The sequence below is a fragment of the Bos mutus genome, chromosome 5, assembly GCF_027580195.1.
Source record: "Bos mutus isolate GX-2022 chromosome 5, NWIPB_WYAK_1.1, whole genome shotgun sequence".
Lineage (NCBI taxonomy): Eukaryota > Metazoa > Chordata > Mammalia > Artiodactyla > Bovidae > Bos > Bos mutus.
In genome coordinates this window covers 96,541,838-96,563,951 of record NC_091621.1, presented here as the reverse complement: position 1 = coordinate 96,563,951, position 22,114 = coordinate 96,541,838, and the positions used below count along the sequence as shown (strand labels likewise).

The 22,114-nt window shown below is 40.4% G+C and overlaps 2 protein-coding genes across 13 annotated transcripts in view; one reads left to right on the top strand and one right to left on the bottom strand.

Annotated features, from left to right (window-relative positions):
* AMN1 (antagonist of mitotic exit network 1 homolog) overlaps window positions 1–9,917 on the top strand; it is a 67,902-nt gene extending 57,985 nt beyond the window's left edge. For 2 of the 3 annotated variants that reach the window (XM_070371307.1, XM_005898243.3), the window contains one exon: window positions 8,435–9,917. In XM_070371307.1, the coding sequence (XP_070227408.1) occupies window positions 8,435–8,508 (74 nt within the window). In that variant the 3' untranslated portion in view covers window positions 8,509–9,917. The remainder of the gene's footprint in view (window positions 1–8,434) is intronic. The other variant, XM_070371305.1, reaches the window with a different exon arrangement.
* Window positions 3,840–22,114, bottom strand: part of ETFBKMT (electron transfer flavoprotein subunit beta lysine methyltransferase) — a 30,185-nt gene continuing 11,910 nt past the window's right edge. For 8 of the 10 annotated variants that reach the window (XM_070371299.1, XM_070371303.1, XM_070371301.1 and 5 more), the window contains one exon: window positions 9,928–14,189. In XM_070371299.1, coding sequence (XP_070227400.1) covers window positions 13,807–14,189 — 383 coding nt within the window. In that variant the 3' untranslated portion in view covers window positions 9,928–13,806. Of the gene's footprint in view, window positions 5,687–9,927; window positions 18,703–22,114 lie in introns of those variants that run through there. The other 2 variants (XM_070371304.1, XM_005898244.3) reach the window with 2 other exon arrangements.

Sequence of the window (22,114 nt, the reverse complement as noted above, 5' to 3'; positions counted from 1 at the left end):
GAAATAACTCCAGAAAGAATAAAGGGATGGAGCTAAAGCAAAAAGCATACCCAGCTGTGGATGTGTCTGGTAATAGAAGCAAGGTCCGATGCTGTAAAGAGCAATATTGCATAGGAACCTGGAATGTTAGGTCCATAAATCAAGGCAAATTGAAAGTGGTCAAACAAGAGATGGCAAGAGTGAATATCGACATTCTAGGAATCAGCAAACTCAAATGGACTGGAATGGGTGAATTTAACTCAGATGACCATTATATCTACTACTGCGGGCAGGAATCCCTCAGAAGAAATGGAATAGCCATCATAGTCAACAAAAGTTTCTGAAATGCAGTACTTGGATGCAATCTCAAAAACGACAGAATGACCTCTGTTCGTTTCCAAGGCAAACCATTCAATATTATGGTAATCCAAGTCTATGCCCCAAACAGTAACACTGAAGAAGCTGAAGTTGAACGGTTCTATGAAGACCTACAAGACCTTTTAGAACTAACACCCAAAAAAGACGTCCTTTTCATTATAGGGGACTGGAATGCAAAAGTAGGAAATCAAGAAACACCTGGAGTAACAGGCAAATTTGGCCTTGGAATACGGAATGAAGCAGGGCAAAGACTAATAGAGTTTTGCCAAGAAAATGCACTGGTCATAACAAACACCCTCTTCCAAAAACACAAAGAGGAGACTCTATACATGGACATCACCAGATGGTCAATACCAAAATCTGATTATATTCTTTGCAGCCAAAGATGAAGAAGCTCTATACAGTCAGCAAAAACAAGACCAGGAGCTGACTGTGGCTCAGATCATGAACTCCTTATTGCCAAATTCAGACTTAAATTGAAGACAGTAGGGAAAACCACTAAAGCATTCAGGTATGACCTAAATCAAACCCTTATGATTATACAGTGGAAGTGAGAAACAGATTTAAGGGCCTAGATCTGATAGATAGAGTGCCTGATGAACTATGGAATGAGGTTTGTGACATTGTACAGGAGACAGGAATCAAGACCATCCCCATGGAAAAGAAATGCAAAAAAGCAAAATGACTGTCTGGGGAGGCCTTACAAATAGCTGTGAAAAGAAGAGAAGTGAAAAGCAAAGGAGAAAAGGAAAGATATAAACATCTGAATGCAGAGTTCCAAAGAATAGCAAGAAGAGATAAGAAAGCCTTCTTCAGCAATCAATGCAAAGAAATAGAGGGAAACAACAGAATGGGAAAGACTAGAGATCTCTTCAAGAAAATCAGAGATACCAAAGGAACATTTCATGCAAAGAGGGGCTCGATAAAGGACAGAAATGGTATGGACCTAAGAGAAGCAGAAGATATTAAGAAGAGATGGCAAGAATACACAGAAGAACTCTACAAAAAAGATCTTCATGACCCAGATAATCACGATGGTGTGATCACTGACCTAGAGCCAAACATCCTGGAATGTGAAGTCAAGTGGGCCTTAGAAAGCATCACTACGAACAAAGCTAGTGGAGGTGATAGAATTCCAGTTGAGCTATTCCAAATCCTGGAAGATGATTTGTGAAAGTGCTGCACTCAATATGCCAGCAAATTTGGAAAACTCAGCAGTGGCCACAGGACTGGAAAAGGTCAGTTTTCATTCCAATCCCAAAGAAAGGCAATGCCAAAGAATGCTCAAACTACTGCACAATTGGACTCATCTCACACGCTAGTAAAGTAATGCTCAAAATTCTCCAAGCCAGGCTTCAGCAATATGTGAACCGTGAACTTTCAGATGTTCAAGCTGGTTTTAGAAAAGGCAGAGGAACCAGAGATCAAATTGCCAACATCCGCTGGATCATGGAAAAAGCAAGAGAGTTCCAGAAAAACATCTATTTCTGCTTTATTGACTATACCAAAGCCTTTGACTGTGTGGATCACAATAAACTGTGGAAAATTCTGAAAGAGATGGGAATACCAGACCACGTGATCTGCCTCTTGAGAAATCTGTATGCAGGTCAGGAAGCAACAGTTAGAACTGGACATGGAACAACAGACTGGTTCCAAATAAATATGTCAAGGCTGTATATTGTCACCCTGTTTATTTAACTTATATGCAGAGTACATCATGAGAAATGCTGGACTGGAAGAAACACAAGCTGGAATCAAGATTGCCAGGAGAAATATCAGTAACCTCAGATATGCAGATGATACCACCCTTATGGCAGAAAGTGAAGAGGAACTCAAAAGCCTCTTGATGAAAATGAAAGTGAAAGTGGAGAGTGAAAAAGTTGGCTTAAAGCTCAACATTCAGAAAACGAAGATCATGGCATCCGGTCCCACCACTTCATGGGAAATATATGGGGAAACAGTGGAAACAGTGTCAGTCTTTATTTTTCTGGGCTCCAAAATCACTGCAGATGGTGACTGCAGCCATGAAATTAAAAGACGCTTACTCCTTGGAAGGAAAGTTATGACCAACCTAGTAATGTCAAAAGCAGAGACATTACTTTGCCAACAAAGGTCCGTCTAGTCAAGGCTATGGTTTTTCCCGTGGTCATGTATGGATGTGAGAGTTGGACTGTGAAGAAAGCTGAGCACCGAAGAATTGATGCTTTTGAACTGTGGTGTTGGAGAAGACTCTTGAGAGTCCCTTGGACTACAAGGAGATCCAACCAGTCCATTCTAAAGGAGATCAGCCCTGGGATTTCTTTGGAAGGTATGATGCTAAAGCTGAAACTCCAATACTTTGGCCACCTCATGCGAAGAGTTGACTCATTGGAAAAGACTCTGATGCTGGGAGGGATTGAGGGCAGGAGGAGAAGGGGACGACAGAGGATGAGATGGCTGGATGGCATCACCGACTCGATGGACGTGAGTCTGAGTGAACTCCGGTAGTTGGTAATGGACAGGAAGGCCTGGTGTGCTGTGATTCATGGGGTCACAAAGAGTCGGACACGACTGTGCGACTGATCTGATCTGCCCCACAACAAGGCTGTGATCCATGAAGGGGTTCATTGTCTGTCACTTTGCCAATTCATATGATAGAATGCCTTGTCCAATGTAAAATATATGATGTTTTCACCTCAGTTTTCATTAATTTTCAATATATTCAAGTTTCCTTTAAGATATTATTAATTATAATAATATGTACACCAACATAATATCAACTTTTCAATAGAAAAGAAAACTACTGCCATCAGTTTCAGTTCAGTTCAGTTCAGTCGCTCAGTCATGTCCGACTCTTTGCGACCCCATGAATTGCAGCACACCAGGCCTCCCTGTCCATCACCAACCCCCGGAGTTCACTCAGACTCACGTCCATCGAGTCAGTGATGCCATCCAGCCATCTCATCCTCTGTCGTCCCCTTCTCCTCCTGCCCCCAATCCCTCCCAGCATCAGAGTCTTTTCCAATGAGTCAACTCTTCGCATGAGGTGGCCAAAGTATTGGAGTTTCAGCTTTAGCATCACACCTTCCAAAGAAATCCCAGGGCTGATCTCCTTTAGAATGGACTGATTGGATCTCCTTGTAGTCCAAGGGACTCTCAAGTCTTCTCCAACACCACAGTTCAAAAGCATCAATCTTGGTGCTCAGCTTTCTTCACAGTCCAACTCTCACATCCATACATGACCACGGGAAAAACCATAGCCTTGACTAGACGGACCTTTGTTGGCAAAGTAATGTCTCTGCTTTTGACATTACTAGGTTGGTCATAACTTTCCTTCCAAGGAGTAAGCGTCTTTTAATTTCATGGCTGCAGTCACCATCTGCAGTGATTTTGGAGCCCAGAAAAATAAAGACTGACACTGTTTCCACTGTTTCCCCATATATTTCCCATGAAGTGGTGGGACCGGATGCCATGATCTTCGTTTTCTGAATGTTGAGCTTTAAGCCAACTTTTTCACTCTCCACTTTCACTTTCATCAAGAGGCTTTTGAGTTCCTCTTCACATATCAATTATTAATAAGATGAATCTTACTTTCAGAATTGTTGAAAAAAATAGATATTGGCAAATATACATAAAACTTACTATTTTAACCAGTATTAGGGTACAATTCAGTGGATTTAAGTACATTCACATCATTGTGCAGCCATCACCATTAACTATCCCCAGAAATTTTTCCTCATCCGAAATAGAAACTCTTTGCCCTTTAAACAATAACTCCCCATTATCCTTTCCCCCAGCCTCTGGCAACGTCTGTTCTATCTTCTGTCTTTACGAATTTGCCATTATAATAAGTTTTTTAATGTGACAATTAATGTGTCCTGTCACCACAACAAGACTGTCCATGAAGGGGAAAATAGTGTACTACATTAATTAATTCCCAAATGTTAAGCTAACCTTACATTCCTAAGATAAATCCTTTTTCTCTGTTGCTAGATTTGGTTCGCTCTTGTCTTACTGAGGATCTTTGAATATATATTCATAAAAAACATTGACCTGTTGTTCTTTTTCCCTGTGCGTGTAATGTCTTTGTCTGGCTTTTGTGTAAAGGTAATACTGTCCTCATAAAATAAACTAGAAAGTGTTCCTCCCTCTCATAGATGGGGTATAAACTTCTATACATAGTTTTGTTATAGTTGCTGTCTTTATCCATCCTTTTACTTTCAACCTATTTGAAATCTGCCATTAATCTAAATTTCCTGTAATAATAGACTTCCTGTGTAATAATTAATGATACTTTTAAAACAATGAAAACCCCATTTGTTGTATTTTTGGGCACTTAACAAAATTAGCTGCCAATGTAAACCTTGATTTCACAACTATAATTTCTTGTTTCCAGACACTCTATGGTTCTCTTTCTTATACTAAATCTTAATGTTTGACTTATTTTTGTTTTACTTAAAATAAAATCTAGTAAACATATGTTGGGCCCTCTTTTTTTTCTTTCTTATTGCTGTTGGTTAGTCATGTCTGATTCAGCGACCCCATGGACTGCAGCACGCCAGTCTTCCCTGTCCTTCACTATCTCCCAGAATTTACTCAAACTCATGTCCATTGTGTCAGTGATGCCATCTAACCATCTCATCCTCTGTTGCCCCCTTCTCCTCCTGCCCTCAATCTTTCCCTGCATCAAGGTCTTTTCCAGTGAGTTGGCTCTTTGCATCAAATGACCAAAGTATTGGGAGCTTCAGCTTCAGCATGTGTCCTTCCAATGAGTATTCAGGGTTGCTTTCCTTTAGGATGGACTGGTTTGATCTCCTTGCAGTCCAAGAGATTCTCAAGAGTCTTCTCCAACACCATAGTTCAAAAATATCAATTCTTTGGCACTCAGCCTTCTTCTTTATGATCCAAATGTGACTACTGGAAAAACCATAGCTTTGACTATACGGACCTTTGTTGGCAAAGTGATGTCTCTGCTTTTTAATATGCTGTCTAGGTTTGTCATAGCTTTTCTTTCAAGGAGCAAGTGTCTTTTCATTTCATGGCTGTAGTCACTTTCTGCAGTGATTTTGGAGCCCCCCAAAAATAAAGTCAGCCACTGTTTACATTTTTCCCCCTTCTGTTTGCCCTGAAGTTATGGGACCAGATACCATGGTCTTAGTTTTTTCAATGTTAAGTTTCAAACCAGCTTTTTCACTCTCCTCTTTCACCTTCATCAAGAGGCTCTTTAGTTCCTCTTCGCTTTCTGCCATTAGGGTGGTGTCATCTGCATATCTGAGGTTATTGATACTTCTCTCTGCGGTCTTGATTCCAGCTTGTGCTTCATCCAGCCCAGCATTTCGCATGGTGTACTCTGCATATAAATTAAATAAACATGGTGACAGTATACAGCCTTGACGTACTCCTTTACCAATTTTGAACCAGTCCATGTCTGGTTCTAACTGGTGCTTCTTGACCCACATACAGGTTTCCCAGGAGGCAAGTAAGGTGGTCTGGTATTCCCATGTCTTTAAGAATTTTCCACAGCTTGCTGTGATCCACACAGTCAAAGGGTTTAGCATAGTCTCTTTAAGTCTGAGAACCACTAAGACTAGGTTAGAGATATGTTATACATACAACATAGATTGTTAATTGCTTTACAATGTTTTGTTGGTTTCTGCCAAACATCCAGTCAACCAGCCATAGGTTTACATATGTCCCCTCCCTCTTTAACCTCCCTCACACCTCCCACCCTATCCCACTCCTCTGGGTTGTCACAGAGCACTGCTTGAGCTACCTATGTCATACAGCAAATTCCCACTGGCTATGGCAATGTATGTTTCAATGCTACTCTCTCAATTTGTCCCACCTTCTCCTTCCCCCGCTGTGTCCACAAGTCTATTCTCTATGTCTGTGTCTCTATTGCTCCCCTGCAAATAGGTTCATCAGTATCATTTTTCTAGATTCCATATATATGTGATAATACATGATATTTGTCTGACTTACTTACAGACTCTAAGTTCATCGACCTCACTAGAACCGACCAAATTCGTTCCTTTTTATAGCTGAAACTCCTGAATTTTTTTAAAATTAATTAATTTAATTGGAGGCTAACTACTTTACAATATTATAGTGGTTTTTGCCATACATTGACATGAAATCAGCCATGGGTGTACTTGTGTCCCCCATCCTGAACCCCTCTCCCACCTTCCTCCCCATCCCATCCCTCAAGGTTGTCCCAGTGCACTGGCTTTCAGTGGCCTGTTTCATGCATCGAACTTGGACTGGTCATCTATTTCACATATGGTAATATACATGTTTCAATGCTATTCTCTCAAATTATCACACCCTTGCCTTCTCCCACAGAGTCCAAAAGTTTGTTCTTTACACTGGTGTATCTTTTGCTGTCTCGCCTATAGGGTCATCATTACCATCTTTCTAAAGTCCATATATACGCGTTAATATACTATATTGGTGTTTTCCTTTCTGACTTACTTCATTGTATAATAGGCTCCAGTTTCATCCATCTCATTAGAACTGATTCAAATGCATTATTTTTAATAGCTGAGTAATATTCCATTGTGTATATATACCACAGCTTTCTTATCCATTCGTCTGCCAGTAGACATCTAGATTGCCTCCATGTCCTAGCTATTGTAAACAGTAGTGTGATGAACATTGACCCCAATGTTCTCTTGGGGAGATCCCAACGTGTCTCTTTCAATTCTGATTTCCTCATTGTGTACGCCCAGCTGTGGGATTGCTGGGTCGTATGGCAGTTCTATTTCCAGTTTTTTAAGGAATCTCCACACTATTCTCCATAGTGGCTGTACTAGTTTGCATTCCCACCAACAGTGTAAGAGGGTTCCCTTTTCTCCACATCCTCTCCAGCATTTATCTTGAAATAATTTTTAAAGTAATAAACTTTTAGCAGTATTTTTACATTAGAAGATATTATAAAACTGACTTTGTAAACATAAACCATATTAAAATCACTCCTATATATTGTGAATAACTGAAAACCATCTAAATGTCTAGTCATATACATTGGTTAAATTACAAGGAATTCATGTAATAGTTATCTATTTAAAATCATGTTTTGTAAGTATATGACATGGAACATGTTCAACAATTGGTTAAGTTGTCCTGTTCTAGTAACTACTCTCTCCCCTGACTTCTTTCAGCATGTTGCAGCTTCCCAAGGTGTTTTACCATACCTGCTGGCTTTCTTTAATCACTCCTTTGTAAACAGTCACTTCATTAACCACTGTTCAAACATGCTACTTTAGTGTGTCATCTAATTCCTGGCAGGACCCTGAGAAAGTTTAACCCTGTTACTGTCTGTTTGATGTAATTAAGATAAAATTACAGGACTTCCGTGGTGGTCTAGTGGATAGGAATCCAGCTGCCAAAGCAGGGGACATGGTTCAAATCCTGGTTAGGGAAGATCCCAGATGCTGCAGAGCAACTAAGCCCATGTACCACAACTACTGAGCCCATGCTTGAGACCCTGTGAGGCCTTGTGCCTAGAGCCCGTGCTATACAAGAGAAGCTGCCACAAGGAGAAGCTCCCTCACTGCAAAGAAGAGTACCCCCCATTCACCACAATGAGAGAAAGCCTCTGAGCAACAATGAAGACCCAGCACAACCAAAAAAAAAAAAAAAGATGAGATTACTGAGAAAACAAGAAATGCCTGTTTTTTTTTTCAAAGTATTACTATGTTTACTGCAGCTGTGTTAGTCTTTCAGTCATGTCCAACTCTTTGCAACCCCACGGACTATAACCCACCAGGCTTCTCTGTCCATGGAATATTTCAGGCAAGAATACTGGAGTGGATTGCCATGCCCTCCTCTAGGAGATCTCCCCAGCCCAGGGATCAAACCCAGGTCTCCTACATTGCAGCCATATTCTTTACCATCTGAACTACCAGCAGGGAAGTCCAATAATAGTGATGGCTACCATTAATTAAACGTATTTTTAGTTTATACTATGCTTTGTATATCATCTCAGTCTTTTAACCCTATGATGTATAACAGTCATCATCCCCAGTTTATACATGAGGATACATTCAATATCGCTGATTACTGTGTATTAACATATTGTTATTGTTTTCTTTTGTAGATCATTCACGAGAAGTCTTGGAGCAATTAGTAGGCCCGAACAAACTAAAGCAAGTGACGTGGACTGTGTATTGATGCTCACTGAAGCTTATCAGATCTATAATCTTCATACTACTTGCCCTGGAAACAATGGTCTCAGAGATTGGCTTTCCAATAGTATGATTTATGCTTTGAAGTTAACCTGGCTTTTAAACATTTTAATAGTGCTTTTATTTCTATATATAAGTTTGCTGATGAGTGAGTGTTCTTGAAATGGCAGTTATAGCATGCCCTCTGATATATTGGGGAAGGGTACTGTTTTCTTCTTAAATAAGAACGTTTTTAGTTACCTATTTCCGCTGGGAATTTCCTTCTCCTAACTAGATATTTGAGCTACTATAAGAGATATTTATCACTGTGGATAAACAGGAGAATTCTAAGTTATTTCTAAAAGCATAGTTACCTTCCTAGCTGTTTTCTGGCTACTGCCTTCCAAAGTATTTAAATGTCCACTGGCCAAAAAGCAAAGCTGAATATCATGCCTGTATATTCTTCACAAAAATTATTATTTCAATGAAACAAAGAAATGTAATAGTTTAATATCATAATCTCAGATATCATACCTTAGCCATTTAGCATATGAGTGATACTGAGGCCTTTGCCCGGCCACTTATTACATTGGTTTTTATGGCTACTTTCCCCCAATACATGCTATTCATCTACAAACTTTCTTCCTTAAAAACTGCATTCAAGAATGTGTAAGAATGAGTCAATATGAAATAGCATCACAGAGGTTGTATCCTGAAGCTCTACTGGTTTCACATTGTAAAATAAACAGCAGAGATCTTAGTTTTCAAATGCAATATATTACTATCTATAATCACAAAATTCTCTAAAACATACCATGTTTAAACTACCCCCAAATTCACCATATTCCCTATGCCAAAAGCCTTTGTCAGTGGGACCTTCTTAAAGACTTCCTATTTGAACTGTGATACAGTGAATAACAGGGAAAGTATGGTATGGTAGATTACTTGGACATACGTAGAGGGACAGGTTTACATATTCAACTCTACTTCTTCTCCTTACTATTAACTACTTTATAAATGTGCTATGTTTATAGTGTATAGTGTACAATATAGTGTATTGCCACTGCAAAGGTGGTACACATGCGTGTATGTATAAAATGGGTAAGGCCTGTTCCAGCTGTGAAATTTCTTTAAAGACAAATTCAGTAAGATTTAATATTGAACACCTAACCAAGTCACTACCTTTTTCCCCTTTTGAAGAAACTAGTTTCAAGATCTAAAGTGTGAGATTTTTAAGGTCTATAAAGGACTATCATCCTAAAGCAGCTTGTGGCTTGATCTTTTTTATATTACTGGTTATATCAACTATTTTTCAGCACCCTGCTTAAAAGTCTGGTCTCCCATCCCTATCCTACCTATAACTTCACCCTTACCTGTCATTCTGAACTCTGTTTTTCCCCTATCCATCTTTTACCATCTGACATCTTATTTTTTATTTATTATCTATCTGCCCACCCTAGTATATAAGCTTCATGAAGACAGACATTATTTCTCTTTTTTCACTGCTGTATCTCCAGTACCTAGAACAGTGTCTGGTATCTAATAAGCACCCAAATATTTGTTGAATAAATAGACAAGAAAATAAATAAAAGTAATACCCATACTTCAAGTTTCTGGTCTGTGACATGTACAGAGATTGGAAGTCATCACTCCCACAAGATAAAAGCTGAACAAACTGAAAATCATGAAGCAGTACAGCATTGTTTGAAAGTAAAGTTGTGTTAGTTGTAGATGTACACTGCAAACTCTAGGGCAACCGGTAAAATAAATTTTAATAAATATGATTGACATCCTAAGGGAGGGGAGATGAAACCATATAAAATGCTCAATTACCAGAAAAGGGGGCTTCCCTGCTGGCTCAGTGGTAAAGAATCCGCCTGCCAATGCAGGAGACACGAGCTTGATCTCTGGTCTGGGAAGATCTCACATGCCGTGGAGCAGCTAAGTCAGTGCGCCTCGACTATTGAGTCTGTGCTCAGGAGTCTAAGAGCCGCAACTATGGAAGCTGATGCACCCTTGAGCCCATGCTCCACAAGAAGAGAAGTCACGGCAGTGAGGAGCCCACACACCACAGCTAGAGAAAGCCTAAGCAGCAACAAAGACCCAGCACAGCCAAAAAACAAAAAAAGATAAAGGAGAATTCCCCAGTGGTCCAGTGGCTAAAGACCCTGCACTTTCACTGACAAGCTGCTGCTGCTGCTAAGTCGCTTCAGTCGTGTCCGACTCTGTGCGACCCCAGAGATGGCAGCCCACCAGGCTCCCCCGTTCCTGGGATTCTCCAGGCAAGAACACTGGAGTGGGTTGCCATTTCCTTCTCCAGTGCATGAAAGTGAAAAGTGAAAGTGAAGTCACTCAGTCGTGTCCGACTCCTAGCAACCCCATGGACTGCAGCCTACCAGGCTCCTCCGTCCATGGGATTTTCCAGGCAAGAGTACTGGAGTGGAGCCTGGGTTCTATTCCTGGTCCAGGAACTAAGATCCCACAAGACTTGCAATGCAGCCCCACCCCCACCCCAACCCCACAAAAAAAGATAAAATAAGGAAGAAAAAGTAGAACACAAAAAAGAACAACGGCAAGGAATAGGAAACAGCTATAAGGATGGTAGAAATTAATCCAACTATATCAATAATGTCTTTAAATGTTTAAATGTGAACAATCTATTTGTTAAAAGATTTATTTATTTAAGCTTTTGGCTGGGGTGGGCCTTTGTTGCTGCATGCAGGCTTTTCTCTAGTTGTGATGAGTGCCAGCGACTCTGATAGGGTGTTCAGGCTACTATGTTGCAGAGCACAGGCTCTAGTCACTTGAGCTTCAGTAGTTGCAGCAAGTGCACTCTAGAGCGCAGGCTTATTGTTGCATCACACAAATTTAGTTGCTCTGCGTTCTTCCCAGAGCAGGGATCGAAACAGTTTCTCCTGCATTGGCAAGAACTCTGAAGAAGATTTAGCTTCGGGACCAGGGACCAGGCTTGATCACTCAAGAGCTTTTGTGTAGCACAGTTTTATTAAAGTATAAGAGGGGACAAAGAAATCTTCTAACATAGACATCACAAGGGGAACGGATAGCACCCCACTTGCTAGTCTTAGCAAGGGAGCTATATACTTTTTAATTGGGTATAACAATAAATCAAAAGAATGTCTCAAGGTTACAAAGATCTTACTAGATCCAGTCCCATAATTTACATTTTCAGATGACACTTCTGTTCAGTTGCTCAGTCGTGTCCGACTCTTTGCAACCCCATGAACTGCAGCACACCAGGCCTCCCTGTCCATCACCAGTGCCTGAGTTTACCCAAACTCATGTCCATTGAGTCAGTGCCCTCAATCTTTCCCAGCATCAGGGTCTTTTCAAATGAGTCAGCTCTCGCATCAGGTGGTGGAACTACTGGAGTTTCAGCTTCAACATCAGTCCTTCCAATGAATACCCAGGACTGATCTCCTTTAGGATAGATTGGTTGGATCTCCTTGCAGTCCAAGGGACTCTCAAGAGTCTTCTGCAACACCACAGTTCAAAAGCATCAATTCTTTGGCGCTCAGCTATCTTTATAGTCCCAACTCTCACATCCATACAGGACTACTGGAAAAACCACAGCCTTGACTAGATGGACCTTTGTTGACAAAGTAATGTCTCGGTTTTTTAATATGCTGTCTAGGTTGGTCATAACTTTCCTTCCAAGGAGTAAGCATCTTTTAATTTCATGGCTGCAATCACCATCTGCAGTGATTTTGGAGCCCAAAAAAATAAAGTTAGCCATTTGTTTCCAATGTTTCCCCATCTATTTGCCATAAGGTGATGGGACGGATGCTATGATCTTAGTTTTCTGAATTTTGAGCTTTAAGCCAACTTTTTCACTCTCCACTTTCACTTTCATCAAGAGGCTTTTTAGTTCTTCTTCACTTTCTGCCATAAGGGTGGTGTCATCTGCATATCTGAGGTTATTGATATTTCTCCCGGCAGTCTTGACTCCAGCTTGTGCTTCTTCCAGCCCAGTGTTTCTCATGATGCATATAAGTTAAATAAGCAGGGTGACAATATACAGCCTTGACGTACTCCTTTTCCTATTTGGAACCAGTCTGTTGTTCCATGTCCAGTTCTAACTGTTGCTTCCTGACCTGCATACAGGTTTCTCAAGAGGCAGGTCAGGTGGTCTAGTATTCCCATCTCTTGAAGAATTTTCCACAGTTTATTGTGATCCACACAGTCAAAGGCTTTGGCATAGTCAATAAAGCAGAAGTAGATGTTTTTCTAGAACTCTCTTGCTTTTTCCATGACCCAACAGATGTTGGCAATTTGATCTCTGGTTCCTCTGCCTTTTCTAAAACCAGCTTGAACATCTGAAAGTTCATGGTTTACATACTGTTGAAGCCTGGCTTGGAGAATTTTGGGCATTATTTGACTAGCGTGTGAGATGAGTACAATTGTGTGGTAGTTTGAGCATTCTTTGGCATTGCCTTTCTTTAGGATTGGAATGAAAACTGACCTTTTCCCATCCTGTGGCCACTGCTGAGTTTCCCAAATTTGCTGGCATGTTGAGTTCAGCATGTTCACAGCATCATCTTTTAGGATTTGAAATAGCTCAACTGGATCACCTCCACTAGCTTTTTTTGTAGTGATGCTTCCTAAGGCCCACTTGACTTCACATTCCAGGATATCTGGCTCTAGGTGAGTGATCATACCATTGTGATTATCTGGGTTGTGAAGATCTCTTTTGTATAGTTCTTCTGTGTATTCTTGCCACCTATTCTTAATACCGTCTGGTTCTGTTAGGTTCATACCATTTCTGTCCTTTATTGAGCCCATCTTTGCATGAAATGTTCCCTTGGTATCTCTAATTTTCTTGAAGAGATCTCCAGTCTTTCCCATTCTACTGTTTTCCTCTATTTCTTTGCACTGATCACTGAGGAAGGCTTTCTTATCTCTCCTTGCTATTCTTTTGAACTCTGCATTCAAATGGGTATATCTTTCCTTTCCTCCTTTGTTTTTCACTTCTCTTTATTTCACAGCTATTTATAAGGCTTCCTCAGACAGCCATTTTGCTTTCTTGCATTTCTTTTTCTTGGGGATGATCTTGATCGCTGTCTCCTGTACAATGTCATGAACCTCCATCCATAGTTCATCAGGCACAGTCAAATCTAATCCCTTAAATCTATTTTCTCACTTCCACTGTATAATCATAAGGGATTTGATTTAGGTCATACCTGAATGTTCTAGTGGTTTTCCCCACTTTCTTCAATTTAAGTCTGAATTTGGCAATAAGGAGTTCATGATCTGAGCCACAGTCAGCTCCTGGTCTTGTTCTTGCCGACTATATGGAGCGTCTCCATCTTTGGATGCAAAGAATATAATCAATCTGATTTTGGTATTGACCATCTGGTGATGTCCATGTGTAGAGTCTTCTTTTGTGTTGTTGGAAGAGGGTGTTTGCTATGACCAGTGCATTCTCTTGGCAAGACTCTATTAGCCTTTGCCCTGCTTCATTCTGTACTCCAAGGCCAAATTTGCCTGTTACTCCAGGTGTTTCTTGACTTCCTGCTTTTGCATTCCAGTCCCCTATGATGAAAAGGACATCTTTGGGGGGTGTTAGTTCTAGAAGGTCTTGTAGGTCTTCATAGAACCGTTCAACTTCAGCTTCTTCAATATTACTGGTCAGGGCATAGACTTTAATTACCGTGATACTGAATGGTTTGCCTTGGAAACAAACAGAGATAATTCTATCATTTTTTAGATTGCAACTAAGTACTGCATTTCGGACTCTTTTGTTGACTATGAGGCTACTACATTTCTTCTAAGGATTATTCAGAAGGTTCTTAGGAAGGAGAAATATGTCCTTGAGCAGGATACATTGTTGTTATATAGTCGTGGTACAGAGTTTAAGGAAAAACATATCCTTGAGCAAGATGAGTTGTTTTGTTGTGCAATCATCAGGTCTTGATTTAAAGAAAAAACATTTGTCCTTTATCCTCCTTGACAACTCCAGACTCCTATCGTCTTCTCGGGGACCCTGGACTTCTTATCAACCTACCTAGGAATTGACTCTCAGATTCTCAACAACTGCACCACCAGGGAAGTGCATATGTGAACAGTCTTAATACAACCTGTTTGTTAGCTATTAAGTCATTTCAAGGATCACTGTTATATATATATGGGAGATTTTAAATATTTTAAGTAATATTTGAATATCTCAAACACCTTCTTGTACCCACCTCATAAATAATTAAGAGAAGATAACAGAAACAGGGTTGTAGATATTTAAAATTAAACCTACTCTTGGCCTCTTCAAGTCAATGTCCAACAGTGCTCCAGAGTATAATTCCCTTTAATTTTCTCCTTCTTTTCCTGCCGAGAAAGACATTACCCAGCAGAATATCCTGAATTTTCCAAGAATATGTCAACAAAACTCTTTCTCCTCAAATACCATCCAATACCACTGTAGCCTATAATTTCCATTAATGTTTACCAATGCGGAATCAAACTTTTGAGTTTATAATTGACCCCCAGTAGATCAATGGAAATTGGATACAAGAATTGATTTATTGGGTTATAATAATCTCTGACTTCTAAATTCAGAAATCAGAGGATCCTCTGTTGACCTCAGCTCCAAAACTCCCATGTAATGATCCTGTTTTCCTATCTAAGCAACAACTTTCTCCTAACTGCTTTCTCTACATTTCTGTTGAATAACTGTAACTATGATCACATCTCCTGGTATCCTAATCCCATTGGCATGTGTGTATTATTAGAAAGCATATAATGCAAGTGTCATAACCAATTCCTAAGTAGTATGTAAGAACAAGAGTACAGTTGACCCTTGAACAACATGGGTGTGAACTGCACTTTATGTGTTTTTGTTTGGTTGGTCTTCAATAAATACTTCAGTATTATGCAGTCCATCCTCGGATGCAGAAACTTGGATTTGTAATGTAAAGTTATATGTAGATTTTGAATTCTAAGAGGGTGGTTGGCGATTGTCAGCACCCTAACCCCCACATGTATACAAAGTTGCATTTTATACTTCACTTGTAATATGTATTGTGGTCATGTTTTGTTTTAAATTGAAGAACAGGAAATATAGTACATAAAATCAGTACAAAATTACAAGACCCAAAAGTAAAAACTAGGTCTTCCTCCCACCCTCATCCATCAGCCATCTGGTACCCTTTCAGAACACAACCACTCTGACCAGTTTCTTAACTTACCTTTCTGAAGGCATAATATGTCTACTGCAAATAAATATATATGCTTTACACATACATTCATATGTAGGTACATACACATCTTTTTTTTTTTTTTGTCATAAATAGTGGTATACTGTACATATAATCCTTCACATTGTTTCTCGTTTATGTCCCAACATTCTTATTGATATATAAGATCCTGACAACTTGGGATATTTGTGGTATAACAAACTGTTACTGATCTTGAAATGAAGTCGCTCAGTCGTGTCCGACTCTTTGCAACCCCGTGGACTGTAGCCCACCAAGCTCCTCCGTCCATGGGATTCTCCAGGCAAGAATACTAGAATGGGTTGCCATTTCCTTCTCCAGGAAATGACCTTAATAAACCATAAAAATGCATCATAAGGTATCACAGTACTGAGTATGTTGTTGTTGTTGAGTCACTCAGTCCTGTCCGACTCTTTTTGAGACCCCATGAACTGCAGTACATTAGCCTACCCTGTCCTTCCCCAATTCCCAGAGCTTGCTCAAGCTCACATCCATTGAGTCAGTGATGCTATCCAACCATCTTATTCTCTATCGTCCCCTTCTCCTCCTGCCCTCAATCTTTCCCAGCATCATGGTCTTTTCTAATGACTCACATCTTCCCACCAGGTGACCAAAATATTGGAGCTTCAGCTTCAGTATCAGCCCTTCCAATGAATATTCAGGGTTGATTTCTTTAGGATTGACTGGTTTGATCTGCTTGCAGTCCAAGAGGCTCTCAAGTGTCTTCTCCAACACCACAACTCGAAAGCATCAGTTCTTCGGCGCTCAGCCTTCTTTATGCTCCAACTCTCAAAACATCTGTACATTACTACTGGAAAAGCCATAGCTTTGACTACACGGACCTTTGTCGACAGAGTAATGTCTCTGCTTTTGAATATGCTGTCTAGGTTGGTCATAACTTTTCTTCCAGGAGCAACTGTCTTTTAACTTCATGGCTGCAGTCATCATCCGCAGTGATTTTGGAGCCCAAGAAAATAAAGTCTGTCACTGTTTCCTTTGTTTCTCCATCTATTTGCCATGACGTGATGGGACCAGATTCCATGATATTCATTTTTGAATGTTGAGTTTTAAGGCAGTTTTTTTCACTCTCCTCTTACACTTTCATCAAGAGGCTCTTTATTTCCTCTTTGCTTTCTGCCATTAGGGTGGTGTCATCTGCATATCTGAGGTTATTGATATTTCTCCCAGAAATCTTGATTCCAGCTTCTGATTCTTCCAGCCCAGCATTTCCCATGATGTACCCTGCATAGAAGTTAAAATAAGCAAGGTGATAATATACAGCTTTGGGGTACTCCTTTCCCAATTTTTAACCAGTCCATTGCTCCATGTCTGGTTGTAACTTGCTTTTTTTGACCTGTATACAGGTTTCTCAGGAGGCAGGTAAGGTGATCTGGTATTCCTATCTCTTGAAGAATTTTCCAGTTTGTTGTGATACACACAAAGGCTTTAGCATAGTCAATAAAGCAGAAGCAGATGGTTTTCTTGAATTCTCTTGCTTTTTCTATTATTCAGTGGATGTTGGCAATTTGATCTCTGGTTCCTCTGTCTTTTCTAAATACAGCTTGTATATCTGGAATGTCTTGGTTCACATACCATTGATGCCTCAGTTCAGTTCAGTCCCTCAGTCATGTCCGACTCTTTGCGACCCTGTGAACTGCAGCACGCCAGGCCTCCCTGTCCATCACCAGCTCCTGGAGTTCACCAAAACTCATGTCCATCGAGTCGGTAATGCCATCCAGCCATCTCATCCTCTGTCGTCCCCTTCTCCTCCTGCCCCCAATCCCTCCCAACATCAGAGTCTTTTCCAATGGGTCAACTCTTCGCATGAGGTGGCCAAAGTATTGGAGTTTCAGCTTCAGCATCAGTCCTTCCAATGAACACCCAGGACTGATCTCCTTTAGAATGGACTGATTGGATCTCCTTGCAGTCCAAGGGACTCCCAAGAGTCTTCTCCAACATCACAGTTCAAAAGCATCAATTCTTCGGTGCTCAGCTTTCTTCACAGTCCAACTCTCACATCCACACATGACCACTGGAAAAACCATAGCCTTGACTCGACGGACCTTTGTTGACAAAGTAGTGTCTCTGCTTTTGAATATGCTATCTAGGTTGGTCATAACTTTCCTTCCAAGGAGTAAGCGTCTTTTAATTTCATGGCTGCAGTCACCATCTGCAGTGATTTTGGAGCCCAGAAAAATAAAGTCTGACACTGTTTCCACTGTTTCCCCATCTGTTTGCCATGAAGTGATGGGACCGGATGCTATGATCTTCGTTTTCTGACTGCCTTGTATAATTATATTCCTATAGCAGGATGAGGGCATGGCAACCCGTTCCAGTATTCTTGCCTGGAGAATCCCTACGGACAGAAGAGCCTGGTGGGCTACAGTCCATGGATTGCAAAGAGTTCAACATGACAGAACAACTAAGCACAGCAGTAAAACTAGAAAAAAAAAAAACACAGATAGAGATTTTTGCATTTGGCTTACTGTAGAACAAGTTATATGGCAAAGGCTGACAAAATTTTAACCTCATATTTCGAAGCAAGATTTACCATTTAACACAAATTGAACCAGACAGTCTTTTCAGGTTAAACCCAAACATAGCTATATCCCCTATTGGAGGAACTTCAACAGCTCAAGGCTGAAACTGCCACACCGTGCTTATTGTCAGTCCATTGTTATCCTGCCTTGTAGGCTCTGGAAGTGAATATTCTGCTACTTTGTGCAGTTGATGCTGAATGCTATGTCCAGTGAATTGGGGTCGCCCAGGGTCACCAATCAGTACTTGAGTTCTGTGGGTCTCAAAGCAGTTCTTCAGCCATTGAAGCAGACTGTCTGCAAGGTCTTCATCATAAAACATATCTCCAAGGACAACAATGTCCCACTTATCTTGTTCCAAATCCAAAATGTTTTTGATTAAAATGGGAAAAGGATTCAGTTGGTTCAACTCACAATTTAGTGTAATAGCCATTCCTGCAACTTTAAAAAAAAAGGACATGGTGAATTGGTATATGCTAGGTTATTTTCATTTCCTACTGATTAAATAATTTTAGAGAATATCCAATAGGTTTTTTTTCCCTTTTCTGTTGAAAGCTGTTTTTTTAGGTAAAGAAGCCTAAACTATAGGCTATTTCCTACAATGCTCAAATATATGACTATTCTGAAAACCAAACAATACCACACACCTGGAAAAGGAGAGGTTTTAAGGAATATTTGCTTATCTCAACAAGACCATTTAGAACTAACATCAAAAAAAGATGTCCTTGTCAACCTAGTGGGGTGAAATGTAAAACTAGAAGTCAAGAAATACCTGGAGTAACAGGCAAGTATGGCCTTGGAGTACAAAATGAAGCAAGGCAGAGGCTAATAGAGTTTTGTCAAGAGAACACACTGGTCATAACAAACACCCTTTTCCAACAACACAAGAGACAACTCTACACATGGATATCACCAGATCATCATCATCATCACCAATACCAAAATCAGATTGATTATATTCTTTGCAGCTGAAGACTGAGAAGCTCTATACAGTCAGCAAAATCAAGACCTGAATCTGACTGTGGCTCAGACCATGAGCTCCTTATTGCAAAATTCAGGCTTAAATTGAAAAAGTAGGGAAAACCACTGGGTCATTCAGGTATGACCTAAGTCAAATCCCTTATAATTATATAGTGGAGGTGATGAATAGATTCAAGAGATTAGATCTGGTAGACAGAGTACCTGAAGAACTACAGACAGAAGTTTGAAACATTGTACAGGAGGAAGTGACCAAAAGCAAAAGAAATGCAAGAAAGCAAAGTGGTTGTCTGAGAAGGTGTTACAAAAGGTTGAGGAAAGAAGAGAAGCAAAAGGCAAGGGAGAAAGGGAATGATAAACCCAACCGAACACAGAGTTCCAGAGAATAGCCAAGAGAGATAGGAAAGTCTTCTTAAATGAACAATGCAAATAGAGGGAAACAACAGAATAGAAAGACTGGAGATCCCAAAAAATTTGAGACATTAAGGGAACATTTCATGCAAGGATCGGCATGATAAAGGACAGAAATGGTAAGGACCTAACAAAAGCTGAAGAGATTAAGAAGAGGTGGCAAGAATACACCAAAGAACTATACAATAAAGGTCCAAATGACTCGAATAATGACAATGGTGTGGTCACTCACCTAGAGCCAGACATCTTAGAGTGTGAGTCAAGTGGGCCTTAGGAAACATCACTATGAACAAAGCTAGTGGAGGTGATAGAATTCCAGCTGAGCTATTTCAAATCCTAAAAGATAATGCTGTTAAAGTGCTGCATTCAATGTGTCAGCAAATTTAAAAAACTCAGCAGTGGTCTCAGGACTGGAAAAGGTCAGTTTTCATTCCAATCCCAAAGAAGGGCAATGTCAAAGAATATTCAAACTACTGTACAATTGCACTCATTTCACATGCTAATAAGATTATGTTCAAAATCCTTCAAGCTAGGCTTCAGCAGTCACTGAATGGAAAACTTCTAGATGTACAAGCTGGATTTCAAAAGGCAGGGGAATTAGAGATCAAATTTCCAACATCCGTTGGGTCATAGAGAAAGCAAGGGAATTCCAGAACATTTACTTCTGCTTTATTGGCTATGCTAAAGCTTTAAACTCTGTGGATCACAACAAACTATGGAAAATTCTTAAAGAAATGGGAATACCAAACCATCTTCCCTGTCTCCTGAGAAACCTGTATGTGGGTCAAGAAGCAGTAGTTACAACTGGACATGGAACAATGGACTGGTTCAAAATTGGGAAAGGAGTACACCAAAGCTGTATATTATCACCTTGCTTATGTAACTTCTATGCAGGGTACATCTTGTGAAATGCTGGGCTGGATGAAGCACAAGCTGGAATCAAGATTACTGGGGGAAATATCAATAACCTCAGAACAAAGCTAGTGGAGGTGATGGAATTCCAGTTGAGCTATTTAAAATCCTGAAAGATGAGGCTGTTAAAGTGCTGCACTCAATATGCCAGCAAATTTGGAAACTCAGCAGTGGCCACAGGACTGGAAAAGGTCAGTTTTCATTCCAATCCCAAAGAAAAGCAATGCCAAAGAATGCTCAAATTACCGCACAATTGCACTCATCTCACATGCTAGTAAAGTAATGCTCAAAATTCTCCAAGCCAGGCTTCAGCAATACGTCAACCATGAACTTTCAGATGTTCAAGCTGGTTTTAGAAAAGGCAGAGGAACCAGAGATCAATTTCCAACATCTGCTGGATCATGGAAAAAGCAAGAGAGTTCCAGAAAAACATCTATTTCTGCTTTATTGACTATGCCAAAGCCTTTGACTGTGTGCATCACAATAAACTGTGGAAAATTCTTCAAGAGATGGGAATACCAGACCACCTGACCTGCCTCTTAAGAAACCTATATGCAGGCCAGGAAGCAACAGTTAGAACTGGACACGGAACAACAGACTGATTCCAAATAGGAAAAGGAATAAGTCAAGGCTATATATTGTCACCCTGCTTATTTAACTTATATGCAGAGTACATCATGAGAAACGCTGGGCTGGAAGAAGCACAAGCTGGAATCAAGATTGCCAGGAGAAATATCAATAACCAGATATGCAGATGACACCACCCTTATGGCAGAAAGTGAAGAGGAACTAAAAAGCCTCTTGATGAAAGTGAAAGATGAGAGTGAAAAAGTTGGCTTAAAGCTCAACATTCAGAAAACGAAGATCATGGCATCTGGTCCCATCATTTCATGGGAAATAGGTGGGGAAACAGTGGAAACAGGGTCAGACTTTATTTTTGGGGCTCCAGAATCACTGCAGATGGTGATTGCAGCCATGAAATTAAAAGACGCTTACTCTTTGGAAGGAAAGTTATGACCAACCTAGATAGCATATTAAAAAGCAGAGACATTACTTTGCCAACAAAGGTCTGTCTAGTCAAGGCTATGGTTCTTCTCCATGTATGGATGTGAGAGTTGGACCATGAAGAAAGCTGAGCACCGCAGAATTGATGCTTTCAAACTGTGGTGTTGGAGAAGACTCATAAGAGTCCCTTGGACTGCAAGGAGATCCAACCAGTCCATTCTAAAGGAGATCAGTCCTGGGTGTTCATTGGAAGGACTGATGCTAAAGCTGAAACTCCAATACTTTGGCCACCTGATGCAAAGAGTTGACTCACTGGAAAAGACTCTGATGCTGGGAGGCACTGGGGGCAGGAGGAGAAGGTGACGACAGGATGAGATGGCTAGATGGCATCACCAACTCGATGGACATGAGTTTGACTAAACTCTGGGAGTTGGTGATGGACAGGGAGGCCTGGCGTGCTGTGATTCATGGGGTTGCAAAGAGTTGGACATGACTGAGCAACTGAACTGACTGACTGACCACTCTAATGGCAGAAAGTAAAGAAGAA